We start from the raw sequence: 12,878 nt of genomic DNA, 5'->3' as shown, positions 1-12,878 counted from the left end.
ACTGTAAGCAATGAACTGTGGTTTACTAATGATACTAGCGAGTGACAAGTAAACATCTACCGAGTTTAGTAATAGAATCAAACGACCTTGGCTCGGTTTAACAAAAAACAAGTCACTAACGAAACAACACATTACATCATGGAAACATTCATCTTATGATTTAAAAAAAAAAAAAAAAAAAAAAAAAAAAAATTGCAAAAGATGGTAACAGGCCTTTTAATAGAAGGAATAAAAGAAGCCATTTTCATTCAACTTTGCGCGCAAATTAGGAGTTGTTGAAAATGTTTGTGTTTTTAGAACGTAATCGCTAGATTTTACTCTTTTCCTATTAGAATTGATTATCCCCTATAAAATGCAACATCGGGTCTTCTTTAGAAAAAGAAAGAAATCTATTGGATTAGAGAGAAATAGGTAAAAGTTTTTTTTTGTTTTTATTAATAAGCGAGTAGAGCAGCAATCAACAGAACCAAGGGTCATCAAAAGGTGAAAGAATATGTAAAAAGTTCTAATTCATAAATACAAATGAAATAAAACCTCACACTGAAAGCAATTTTTTGGTAGAAATCATGAGCTTTTATAATCTTTTCCAACTCACTGGGGACTAGCCCGGTTTCTCTAGGTATGTTCAAGCAATGTGTAGAGTATGAAACTCATTTTACATATGATTAAATTTCTGGATTATATTTCAGACATTTGCTTTTTTTAATTTTGTATATATATAAACCTATTATCTCATGGTTCCAATGCTGTTTATCTTTTGTTTCAAGTCCTGAATCTGTTATAGGAATGCTTTGCTTTGTGTTTGACACCAACAATTCGTAGAAAACACAACGCCAATCACTTCAAAGCAACAAAGTATGTTTAATTTTTTTTTACAAATTTACTAGAACTAATTAAAAATCTGTCATGCGCTCTACATAGACCAAAGTTGAATTTATATGTCGTTTCGTTTACCATTCCGTAATAGAATGCTCACTCATTTATACGATATACTGTGATGGTCTAATTTCTCGTGTCGCCTAGTTTTCTCACATCATGGCCATAACTACAAGTCCTGATTAAACCTTTATGAGCTTTATTAAAATTCTTTACTACATTTGATTTGGAATATTAAAGCTTCAACTTTTAATATTATCTGTTAAACTAGTACAAGGAACCCACCTTCCTTCTGAAGTATTATTGATCCGGCCGACATTTATTCTCATAACCAGTGAATATTACAATTGTAAACAAACGCAATGGCTCTTACAACCCTGCGCAATCCGCAACTACAGATTCTTAATATTCACCACAATCGTATAACATTGGCAGATGTATGAGACCATGGCTTTTGTTCATATACACAGGGAAGAAGGCAATCTCCAAGGATATTAATTGGTTCGGTGAGCATGCGTAAATGGGATATTTTAAGAGCAAATGATAATCTATCTCCTACAAACGTTTACCATGAGTACATTGAACATGTATATATATGTTTGGATGCGGTATGTTTTTCGTTTTGATCATTCCGTCCGTTTCTTATCTGAGGAAAAGAAAGTAATTGACTAGTCATCATCGTTGTTGTTGACTGAGTTCCTTTACTTAGTTGTAAAGTGTTTTGGTAGAGAAACAAAGTGAAAAGAAAGCCTTTGAACTCATAAATAGAAAGGACATTCACGATTCCTCACCATGAACAGCGACGAAGCAGGTGACCCTCTTACCTATACCTACGGAAGTCGTAGTTCACTTACGTCCGATAGAGAAGAGGATAGAAAAGAAATACATATATTCAAGGTCAAGTCAGCGGATTCTGATTCTAATTCTAATTCCAAAGCCGATGACGAAATCAGCCAAGATGGTTTGGGATCACCGATTCCACCAAGGACTCTTTACTCTTTAGTCTTTGGACCAAAGGTAAAATTTTCAAATGATGCGATAGCCACACAGTACTCTGTGTACGATGATCCTTCTGTACGAGAAGCATATTACCCTATCGATACCTATGAAAATATTCACCGATTCGACACGAGTTTCCGATGGAATTGGGGAGAGGAAAAGGTACTTGTTAGAAAGATGGATTTGTTTATTATGCTCTGGACATGTGTCATGTTTATCGCCCTCGAGCTAGATCGCGCAAATATCAAACAAGCGTTGAGTGATAACTTTTTGGGTGATCTAGATATGAATACAAACGATTACAACAATGGAAACATTATTTTTTATTGTTCCTTTTTACTTGCCGAATTACCGTCGCAACTCATCAGTAAACGTCTTGGTCCTGATCGCTGGATACCCACGCAAATCGTTCTTTGGAGTATTGTGACTATTTTTCAATTTTTCTTAAAAAACAAATCTTCTTTTTATGTGACCCGAGCTTTGCTTGGTGTTTTAGAAGGTGGATTCATTCCGGATGTGGTTTTGTATCTTTCCTACTTTTACACTGGTTCTGAGCTGAACCTTCGTTTTTCCTTCTTTTGGATTTCCAATGCTGTCGCGGATATTTTCGCTGCTTTTTCCGCTGTTGGTATTCTCAAGTTGGGTGGTCGCCATGGGATTGCTGGATGGCGTTACCTCTTTCTGATTCAAGGCCTTATCACCCTAATCATTGGGGTTTTCTCCTATGGAATGATGCCTTCTGGGCCCACTTCCACTGCTTCTTGGTTTCGCGGGAGAAATGGCTGGTTTAGTGAACGACAAGAGAAAATCATTGTCAATCGAGCATTGCGAAACGATCCTTCAAAAGGAACTATGCACAATCGACAGGCATTAACTCCTAAACTATTATGGAAAGCCATTTGTGATTATCATTTATGGCCTCTGTATGCAATCGGAATTTGTTTTATGATCCCATATACTCCACCAAACGCATACTTGACGTTGAGTCTAAAAGATCTTGGATTCTCGACAATAAAAACCAACTTGTTAGTCCTCCCATCTATATTTTTAAAGATGTTAAACATGCTGGCACTCACTTTTTTCAGTGAAATGGTTGGTGAGAAAACACTTGTTTGCATGGGATCTCAGTTTTACGTATTACCGCTTCTAATTGCTTTGTACGTTTTATCTAGTTCTACTAGTAGGTGGGTATTATACACTGTCTCCACTTTGCTTGTCGCTACGCCCTATGCACATCCAGTGCAAGTAGGTTGGAATTCCCAAAATTCAAATTCTGTTCGCACTCGAACCGTTTCCGCCTCGTTATACAATATATCCGTTCAGGTTGGAAGTATACTGGCTTCATTTATTTATCGGGCGGATGATGCTCCGCGTTACCGTCGAGGAAATCGCGATCTTATTGCCATAACTTGTCTAAGCATTCTTTTATATATTTTTACGAAAATTTTCTATGTCCGTCTTAATCGAAAAAGAGAGATACTGTGGAATGGACTGACGGAAGCGGAGAAAAAGAATTGCGTTGAGAATACTTCGGATGAAGGAAACAAAAGGTTAGACTTTCGTTTTCTTCACTGATTCTTCAATGGATTTTAATTTCTTTATTTTACGTTTATAATGAATGAAATGTCTTTTATTTTTTATTTTTTTTTCTATGGCATCTTACAGTATTTTGCTATAGTTATGCTAGTACAGAACCACTGGATTTTTATATTGGTTTGTATTTCTGTCTAAATGCTACTCAATGGAGTAGTCGCAAAAGCTGGTAATTAGCAGCAAACAGAAAATTGGGCAAAGAAATGTTTGCCTTAACCCAACCTGTAACGTTCAAGATAATTGTATGGGTTTATAGTATAAACAATTAGAAATATTCAAAATCCAGTTATAAGCATCAATGAATTTGAGTCCAAATAATAAAAGGGCAAAAAGTGATTTTTTTAAATCACCTGAAATTTCTTTACTTTCCCATCTGATGACTTGTAATTTTTGAAATGATGTTCAGCTCCTGGAAATAAGGAAAATACTTTATTTAAACAACATGAATCAAACACTTTATTTGAATAAGAAGCGATGCCAGCACTACAATTGGTCTATTCATCCTTTTTGACAATACACCCTTTCCACTCAACCATGAAAGCTTTGTTTACAGTTTCCCCATAAAACTGAAAGAAACAAATCGCCCACGTTTGCAATAAACAAAAACCAAGAAAAAACATTCTTTATCGCAAATTCAATTCAATTCATGCTTCAAACCCAAACTCAAATACTCAAACTAAATGTTTGTTTTTGTTTTTGTTTTTGTTTTGCTTTTCTACTACAATACTTTTAACCTGCTGTTTGTTGTTGTTTACTACTTTTTCTTGGGTTACTTGACAAACACCCCACATGGCACCGAATGGGGGGGGGGAAAGACCACAGCTCATACACCGATAAACGGAGAAATAAACAAAAAAAATCTAAAGAATAAAAGGTAAACAAACAAAAGTAAAAATAAACAAAAAAAATTAATTAAAAAATAAAAAATAAATTAAATACAATAAAATCAACAAGCAATTACATAAAAACATTCCCCGCCGAGCCTAGACGCATGCGTGGAGTCATCCGTTGGAGTTTGCTTTGTTCTCCAAGTAACAAACAATATTAAGGTTCCTTCTATTGGACTTGTTTCGTGTCATGAAAAAGGGGGGAAAGGAATTAACGTTCGGTATGGGAAACTCCGCATTTTCCTTTACTTCCTATTGGATAGTTTATACAAAAACGATGTCACTTCTCCACTTTCTCAAAACGAGTAGTTTGACAGAAGAATGATTATTGGCTGATAAAGTGAGATCAGTTTCTCACTTCTTTATGGGGCCAACAGGAAATGATGATATTCAAACTCCTAAACGAGATTTTATTGACAGCAGAATGAATCTCCCCATGAAATCCGATATTTAAACTTTGCCCTGAATTTAGGTTGGTATTGACATGAAACACCATTTTTCAGTATATATAAAGGCATCCACCCGCAATGTAGCGTCCTTCTTCCTTAGTAGATTTCTATTTCTTTTTTTAATTTTTGTTCGTTTCGTTGTTTATAGTGATTTTCGTTTGTTGGAGTCGTCAATAGTCGCAAGTCGCTCGCTGTCTGTGATTCTTTCCTAGTGTGAGAATTCACTCTTTTCGTGAAGAGTTGGTTGTATCGTCTCTTTGATTCTTCAATTCTTTGTCGTTTAAAATTGTTTTTCCCCGATCGTTTTTTAGGAGCGTTTGTTTGTCTTTGTGTGTCTGTGTTTTCTCTTTTGTTGTAATATATAATTCCATTGCATTATCACTTCCCCTCCCCCCCTCGGTTTAAAGAGCGTGTTTGCATTTTTTGAAAAATGAAAAGGTTTATCACATCCATTCTTGTGGTGTTCATCTCCATGGCTGGATGGCTAGGAGGTGCCGATACTGGTTCCATTAGCGGAATTTTGAATATGAGAGATTTTCAAGCCCGTTTTGCAAACCGCTATGATCCTTCCTCACACGAATATTCTTACACGGCTGCTCGCCAAGGTCTTTTGACTGGTATGGTGAATGCTGGTTGTTTGTTTGGTGCTATGCTTTCTTCCCCATTCACTGAACTCATTGGAAAACGAAATTCCATTTGCTTTTTCAGTGCATGCTACATTATTGGCCAAATTGTCTTGATTAGTTCGGTTCATTCTTGGGTTCAAATTTTAGTCGGTAAAATCTTTGTCGGTCTTACCATCGGTGCATTATCCGTCCTTAGTCCAAGTTACCAATCCGAAGTCGCCCCTCCCCAAATTCGTGGTGCCATTGTCTGTACCTACCAAGTCTTTCAAACATGCGGTACATTGGTTGCAGCATGCATCAACATTGGAACCAAAGATTTGACCAACACTGCCACTTGGAGAATTCCTCTCGGCATTAATATGCTTTGGGGTGTCTTTCTTATGATTGGTGTTCTTTTCCTACCTGAATCCCCTAGATATCTTATTTACATTGGAAAAGAAGACAAGGCTCTACAAGTCATGTGTGAAACTGCCGAACTTAGTCCAGAGACTGAAATTATCCAAACCAACTTCAACACAATTCGAAGTGATATTGACAAAGAAATGGCCGGAGGAAAAGCCAAATGGGGTGATATCCTTGGCCCCGATATTCGCTATCGTACTGCTCTTGGGTTCTTGACTATGTTTTTAAGAGAACTCATTGGTAATAATTACTACTTTTATTATGCCACTCAAGTATTTAGAGGAACCGGAATGACTAATCGTTATCTTCCTGCAATCATTTTAGGTTCTATCAATTTCGGTACAACGTTGTGCGTTCTTTACATTGTGGATCGTGTTGGTAGAAGACTTCCGTTAATTCTTGGTGCCGGTTTCCAGGCTATTTGCTTTTTCATTTACGCCGCCGTTGGTGACAAAAAGCTATACAATTCTGATGGTTCTTCAGATACCAGAGCTGGTTCTGTGATGATTGTGTTTTCGTGTTTGTTTATCTTTTCTTACTGCTGTTCTTGGGGTCCCATTGGTTGGGTCATTGTGGGTGAAACGTTTCCAATCCGTTACCGTAGTAAATGTGCTGGTGTCGCAACTGCAGGAAACTGGCTTGGTAACTTTATGGTTTCCTTCTTTACTCCATTCATTTCCAATGCTATAGGTTTTAAATTGGGTTATATTTACGCATGTATCAACGTTCTTTCATCGTTCCAGATCTTCTTTATGGCCAAGGAAACTAAGGGATTGAGTTTGGAAGAGGTTAATGAGCTTTACCTTTCGAATGTCAAGCCATGGAATTCCATGAAATACATTCGCAATGTCAAGAAGAATCATATCGAATTCAGCAAAGAGGAAGAAAGACGCGAAAGAGAAAAGTCCAAGGGAGCTCAAGATCAAGAAGAAGAATTCATCGAAAATGCAGAAAAGATTGGAGAAACCGAGAAGAATGTCGATGCCGGAAAATTGGACTCGAAATTATAGACACAGCTTTCGTGCCTCTCTTTACACCACATATAGAAAAACTTTTCACCGCTGTGGTAGAGCAATAGCTTCTTTGATCTTTCATTTAAGTTACGATGTTATTTAGTCTATGAAACATGATGTTGTGCATTTATATCACTATAAATGGACTGATTGCCAAATAGCTAAGTACTCTGTGCCGTGATGGAATGGTTCATGAATTTTCAATTGATGATTATAAAAAATAAAGGTACTTGCGGTATTCTTTTATTTTTGATTATTTATGAAATTAATGAGATACGTATGCTGATTCCTTGAAAACTACTTTTCTTTGTCTATAAATGATTTGTTTGTGTACTGTACTATTCATTGGTAACGAAAGAAAGTTATTTTTGCGTGGAATCCTGGAATATTCGATAGCCTGAAATAGTTGTTCTTTTGTCATGTTTTTTATTTCTTGCAAAAGGTGTTTACTGTTTCTTATAAAAAAATAAAAGTATTGTTTTATGAAATAGGAATGTTGTACAGTTGTAAGTAGAAATAGAAGGGCATCATCATAAGTTAATTTAATAAATGTCTTTCAAGTCAAAGAAGTCATGCTTTTGTTGTACATAATTTTTTTGATAATACAATGTGTTGTCTGTCTCCAAGTATGTCTATAAGAGTTGTATAAGCAAGCAACATTTGAACTTTCTGAATTGAGTTAAAAATATGTGAATTTACTAAACTAAATATAATCATGATTCGTTATGTAGCCCATAAAAACAAGGCATTAAATCAATTATGAAATAACCTATTGAGGCCAACGCTTCATTAAATCTTGCAACTTGTCAAGGGGAGCGGTAAGCAGTCCGACAACAGTTTCAAAAGGAGGTTTGTTAGGAGCAGATGGATGGCTATGTGTAGGAACTAACATTTTTGTTCTTTCAAAGCTTTGAGCCATCTCTTGGGACTCATCGGCTAATAATTTGCTCTCCAATTGAGGAAAGTCCTGAGATTCTTCTTCTTCGATATGTTTCTGTAGATTCGCCATCAAAGAATCAATCGTTGGGATAAATTCCGTTTGACTTGGATTCAAAGATTGAAATTTATACAGATAATCTTTAACGATTTGGTGTTCGTTTCGATCTTTTTCTGCTAATTCCTCGCCAACGTCTCCAAGGTATTTCTTAAACTTTGGATAAACGACAATTTCCTCTCCTAAGGAATGACGCGCCAATTCCCAAACGAATTGGTTTTGCCAACGAATTGCTGTGTCGGCATCTTTAGCAGCCTTGATGTTTTTGTATTGATCCTGTAATTCTCTGTGGTCTTTAAATACTACGTCTGAAATTCTCGACATTTTTGTTGCGTATGTCCTTGTTAAGTTTAACAACGGTAAATGAAGACGTTGTTTAAGCAGCATTCGTTGAAACTGTTCTGTAAAACTTGGGATCACTTCCTTTATATAGAACTTCTTTTAGCAAACCAGCATGATGATTCATGAATATGTAGCTGACTTCAGTCGGTCATCACTCCAAAAAACCGTTGAAAAATACATATCAACAGCTACGTATTTACATGACCCAACATATCTACACAAGATTTTATTTTGATTATTATGTAAATAAACCTATTACAAGCATTTTGATTGATCAATTTCTCTCGTATACGTCTGGTCGGATGGCAACCTATTCTTTGATACATCATGGTGAAAAACGAATGACGATTGGTTTCGTTTCTCGTTTGCTTCTTATTTGTTCATTTATTTTTCTTTTTGTTTTGGCATTATTGGTGAAGAGTTCTAAAGATTTTTGGGAACAAGAAAGCAGCAAGCTCTTAGTTCTTATGAAACAGCAACATTGAAGAGTTGGTTAGACTAGGCGATGTTACAGAAGTCTATTTGAAAATGGAGGAAATTATTAAGAATTGTTAATACAATGATTGAAGTTACGGATTCAAAAATCGATCAATGTATTGAAATTTCGCAGTGTTAGAGAATACTAAGTATTACTGGAAATCAAACCAAATCAAGACAAAATAAATTAAATAAAATAAAATAAAAATCAAAAAAGTGGACTCAAAATGAGACATAAAAAAATCATAATACTAGTTTGCTCTTAAGCAATGACACTAAAAAAATAGAAAAGTTAGTAGAGGAGAATAACACAAGGAGGATTGCCATACCACATGGCAGGAGGTTTGGGTTGGTACCAGGAAGCGCCGCTGGTGGTTACAGTTGGCTTGGAAGGAGCATTGTTGACAAGAGATGAGTTGTTGCCGTTGTTGGAACTGTTGTTGATAGCGTCCATGTTGTTGTTGTTGTTGTTGTTAATGTTTGTCGATGGGCAAAAAGACCAAAAATAAAAAAGGTAAAGAAGATGGCTTAATGAGATTGGAAATCAAGCTCTGAATATTGAACTTTTGTTACATTTTCACCTGTATTTATACCTTTTCTTCACAATTTCCGAAACTATCGACCAAATGTGCTCTTTGTTCAAGGTCCCATTCTTCTTTACAAAATTTTCCATTGTCCCAAATTGATAATCGGCTTCCAACAAAAGATCAATAGTCACAAAGAATGTGGAGATAAATCGAAAAGAATCATCTTTTCATCAAAGGTACAATTCATTTTTAGATCCGTTCGTCAATAGTGGAGTCAGTCGGGTTTTGTTTACTCAACTTGTAATCATCCTCATCATTGTCATCAATAGGCAAGAGACAATGAGTAATGGATGGCCAAGAAAATGAAAGTAGTAGATGGAATTTGGAATAGATAGATGACCAAAACATTGTCTCTTGCCTGTACAGAGGTTTCAAATTCGACGAGATCCGGTTGAATGCCGTCTAAAGACAAAGGGGTCGGGAACCTTTTGTTTTCATTCCATCACTATCGATTGTTTCGCATTTTTAACCAAAAAGGAAAAAATGCCGTAGAAGCAACAAAGAATCAAGCCAGTTCTTAATGGGGTAGTTCATTCAGTTTCCATGAAACCCATCTAGGCATTTTCAGTGAACTAACAGAAATAAAGCAAAATGAAAAAGATTACCTTTGATCGAATCCTCATCAGCCTGGAAAGACTGATCTTATTTACTGCATAGACTTATAATCCTGCAACGATTTTGACTGTAGAAGTACAGACAAGAGTCTACGAAAGCTTCAAGATGCAATGCTAAAATGATCTTTAATTGACTTTTCATACATGTGTTTTCTGATTTTAATCGCTTCAGTGGAGCGATTTTTCCTTACACATTGCTGGAAAGGATATTTTCTTACTAGAATAGTTTAAGCTACGTTTCTAGGTGGCTTGTATTGGATGGATAAAAAAGGTTTGCTTGTTGAACAAGGTTCTTTTTTCTTTTGCTTAAAGGACCAAAAAAAGGACCCTGTCTAAAAACTATTGTTAGAACCAAAACTGAATAAAGCAGCAGTCTTTTGTCCAACTGTTGGTAAATAAGGAGCTGTAAGTTCTTGGGTTCCACTTTGCGGTAAACTGCTATCAAGATACATACTATCTATGTAGGGTTTGCATCCCAGAAATGTTGTCTTTTGCTAAATAGTCAGTCATTCAAACCAATCCTTTATGCTTTCCTCATTAGTATTTTATAGCTAAAAATGATTTCGCTTTCTTTTTTTGCGCGGTTAATTACTCTCCCACTTGTGTGGGTTTGGACAACTATATTATATGTAACTATAGGAACAAGATTTCGAGAACAAGAGACTTTTCGGAAGAGCTATTTACTGAATTTCCTTGTTATGAGTTATGCACATTTAAGTCATGGAATGGCTTTGAAAGATTTCAGATACCTAGATGGAGGGAATAGCTTGTTTGGTATACTAAAAAAGAAAGAGAAGAAAATCAATCCTTTCAAAAGCATTCCTAATTACGGAAAAGTTTTTACCAGGAAAGATACTAAAAGAAATATTCCTGATTCAGCATGGCTTGCTAAGCAACCTCGGGAAGTGGATGAAGAAGAGACCGTTATTGTTCATCTTCATGGCGGAATGCTCTGTCATTCATTCTCATCGGTTCATATTTTCGCATTCAGTAATTTGTATACTCTACTACAAAAACAAGGATTAAGGCCATCCATTCTGCTCGTTGATTATTCTTTGCTACCTGAAGGAAATTCGTATCCAACACCAATTATCGAATGCTTAAACGTCTATGATGAATTGGTTTCCCTAGGATACAGAAAAATACTTCTAGTCGGTGATTCTGCTGGTGGGTATCTCATATTATCATTACTTTACCATCTAAACGAAAGATCCAAAACAAGCAACGTAGTTTGGCCTAGTGGTGTGGCATTGATTTCACCTTGGTTGGATTTAAACAATGCCAAAAAAATTAAATCTTATGAAACTAATGCTAATAAGGACGTGATCAATTTTGAGACTTTGCAAAATTGCGGAAAAGAATTCTTTCTACGAAATGAGGAATCGTATTCACTTCCGTTAGCAAATATAAATTTAAACACTTCTGATGATATTTGGTCAGGACTTCCGCCATTTAAGGAAGGTAACTTTTTGATATTGGTTGGCAAAAACGAAATTTTGAGAGATAGTATTTTGGAATGGTGTCTCGAAAAGTCATCTCTAGGGAAGAAATATCCTGAAAAAATAATGATTGAACAAAACGGGATCCATGATGGTTTGTTTCTTACCGAAACTTTTATGTTTTATATGAATTATATGACCTTTGAAGAGTGGTCTCAAAATTATGGGGTGAATGCGTTATATGACTTTACAAAAGAAATTATGGAGAAGAACTAATGCTAGGCATTAATTATTTATTTATTTATTTATTTAACTTTTTTTTGCCAGTATTCTGTAGCATGCAAAACTTATTTACTGAAATCTTAGTTCATACCGAATGGGGGATTATTGTTAAAATATAGTTATCCATTTTCGCTTTTACCATTTTATGTTATGAGTGTTCTTGAGATTTCGATTTGCATGATGTTAGATTTTGATCATTTCAGGTATGTGTAACGAAGGCAAAATTTTCCAGATTTTAGATTGTCTGACACGGACATACCTACATATATATATACTCATTCCATTGACGGGAAACTTGAAAGAATTAAGACAATGTCCTCAAACACTACCAGAAAAGTGTTGTTGGGTACCACTAGTTACTATGGCCCTTTTTATCTGGACGGCATGAAAACAGGAGCCTTTTTTTCTGAAACACTTGTTCCATACAAAGTATTTAAACAAGCTGGTTACGAAGTACAAATAGTATCGGAGACTGGACAATGCAAGTTTGATGACAAATCCCTCACCAACATTGCACTAGGAAACTTAGAGAAACAAGTTCTCGATGATAAAAATGACGACTTTTGGGAGTGTCTAAAAAATGCTAAATCCGCTAAAGAGATAAACCCTGATGAATACCCATTGCTGTTTATTGCAGGAGGACACGGTGCGATGTTCGACCTTCCTACAGCTAAGGACATGCAAAATTTGGCTGCTAGAATTTATGAAAATAGAGGTATTTTAGCTGCTCTTTGTCATGGACCCGTTTTGTTAGTGCATGTTCAAAATACAAAATGCCCCAAAGGAAAATCTGTTGTCTATGACAAGAACGTTACCGCATTTACACATGCTGGAGAAGTAATGATGGGGCTATCTACCCCATTGAAAAACCATAATATTGGATTCTTGAATGAAATTTTAGAACAGGCTGGTGCGAGATACATTAATCCCAGTACTCCAGTATCAGATTTCGTTCAGGTGGACGGTAGAATAGTAACCGGCGTGAACCCCCAAAGTGCAGAATCAACAGCTAAGGCTGCTGTCGAAACTTTAAAGAATAATTCAACTTGATTATTTTTTCATCAGAGAAAAAGCATACTGAGGAATGACCGAGGCTAGAATTTATGATGACAGATATTCATGAACCTGTAAGAATGCTAACATGTTTTTCTATTTCTATAATGAACTTATTTAATAAATTTAAATTTTCTTAGGAATTAGAAGATATTATCAAGTAGAGAAAATTTTACTCCTCGCGAAAGAATAATTTTACCTTGGATTAGTTAAAGTAAAGCCTATATAATCCATAATGAGTAGGT

At 35.7% G+C, this 12,878-nt stretch overlaps 6 protein-coding genes across 6 annotated transcripts; 4 read left to right on the top strand and 2 right to left on the bottom strand.

The window, feature by feature from the left end:
* Positions 1–1,241: 1,241 nt before the first annotated feature.
* SOCG_04624 (pantothenate transporter liz1) lies at positions 1,242–3,515 on the top strand. The gene has a single exon (XM_013162370.1). It carries the CDS (start codon positions 1,669–1,671, stop codon positions 3,448–3,450), a length of 1,782 nt encoding a protein of 593 aa, XP_013017824.1. The 5' UTR covers positions 1,242–1,668; the 3' UTR covers positions 3,451–3,515.
* Positions 3,516–4,789: 1,274 nt separating this feature from the next.
* Positions 4,790–7,274, top strand: SOCG_04623 (hexose transporter Ght4). Its single transcript, XM_013162369.1, has one exon. The coding sequence runs from the start codon at positions 5,235–5,237 to the stop codon at positions 6,840–6,842; it is 1,608 nt and encodes a 535-aa protein (XP_013017823.1). The 5' UTR covers positions 4,790–5,234; the 3' UTR covers positions 6,843–7,274.
* Positions 7,275–7,499: 225 nt separating this feature from the next.
* SOCG_04622 (cation binding protein) lies at positions 7,500–8,404 on the bottom strand. Its single transcript, XM_013162368.1, has one exon. The coding sequence runs from the start codon at positions 8,224–8,226 to the stop codon at positions 7,615–7,617; it is 612 nt and encodes a 203-aa protein (XP_013017822.1). The 5' UTR covers positions 8,227–8,404; the 3' UTR covers positions 7,500–7,614.
* A 296-nt stretch (positions 8,405–8,700) lies between these two features.
* Positions 8,701–9,262, bottom strand: SOCG_04621 (uncharacterized protein). The gene is made up of 2 exons (XM_013162367.1): positions 8,988–9,262; positions 8,701–8,933 (listed from the first exon to the last, which is right to left on the bottom strand). Exons 1-2 carry the CDS (start codon positions 9,110–9,112, stop codon positions 8,921–8,923), a joined length of 138 nt encoding a protein of 45 aa, XP_013017821.1. The 5' UTR covers positions 9,113–9,262; the 3' UTR covers positions 8,701–8,920.
* On the top strand, positions 8,885–11,758 carry SOCG_04620 (meiotically up-regulated 180 protein). Its single transcript, XM_013162366.1, has one exon. It carries the CDS (start codon positions 10,417–10,419, stop codon positions 11,572–11,574), a length of 1,158 nt encoding a protein of 385 aa, XP_013017820.1. The 5' UTR covers positions 8,885–10,416; the 3' UTR covers positions 11,575–11,758.
* On the top strand, positions 11,697–12,853 carry SOCG_04619 (SNO4 protein). Its single transcript, XM_013162365.1, has one exon. It carries the CDS (start codon positions 11,893–11,895, stop codon positions 12,628–12,630), a length of 738 nt encoding a protein of 245 aa, XP_013017819.1. The 5' UTR covers positions 11,697–11,892; the 3' UTR covers positions 12,631–12,853.
* The last annotated feature ends 25 nt before the right edge of the window (positions 12,854–12,878 follow it).

Source organism: Schizosaccharomyces octosporus (genome assembly GCF_000150505.1).
Source record: "Schizosaccharomyces octosporus yFS286 unplaced genomic scaffold supercont6.1, whole genome shotgun sequence".
Classification (NCBI taxonomy): domain Eukaryota; kingdom Fungi; phylum Ascomycota; class Schizosaccharomycetes; order Schizosaccharomycetales; family Schizosaccharomycetaceae; genus Schizosaccharomyces; species Schizosaccharomyces octosporus.
This window is presented reverse-complemented; position numbering and strand designations above follow the sequence as displayed.

Excerpts from the sequence above, each read along its gene's own strand:
- SOCG_04622 (XM_013162368.1), bottom strand. The coding sequence starts at position 8,226 with ATGCTGCTTAAACAACGTCTTCATTTACCGTTGTTAAACTTAACAAGG.
- SOCG_04619 (XM_013162365.1), top strand. The coding sequence starts at position 11,893 with ATGTCCTCAAACACTACCAGAAAAGTGTTGTTGGGTACCACTAGTTAC.
- SOCG_04623 (XM_013162369.1), top strand. The coding sequence starts at position 5,235 with ATGAAAAGGTTTATCACATCCATTCTTGTGGTGTTCATCTCCATGGCT.
- SOCG_04621 (XM_013162367.1), bottom strand. The coding sequence starts at position 9,112 with ATGGACGCTATCAACAACAGTTCCAACAACGGCAACAACTCATCTCTT.
- SOCG_04624 (XM_013162370.1), top strand. The coding sequence starts at position 1,669 with ATGAACAGCGACGAAGCAGGTGACCCTCTTACCTATACCTACGGAAGT.
- SOCG_04620 (XM_013162366.1), top strand. The coding sequence starts at position 10,417 with ATGATTTCGCTTTCTTTTTTTGCGCGGTTAATTACTCTCCCACTTGTG.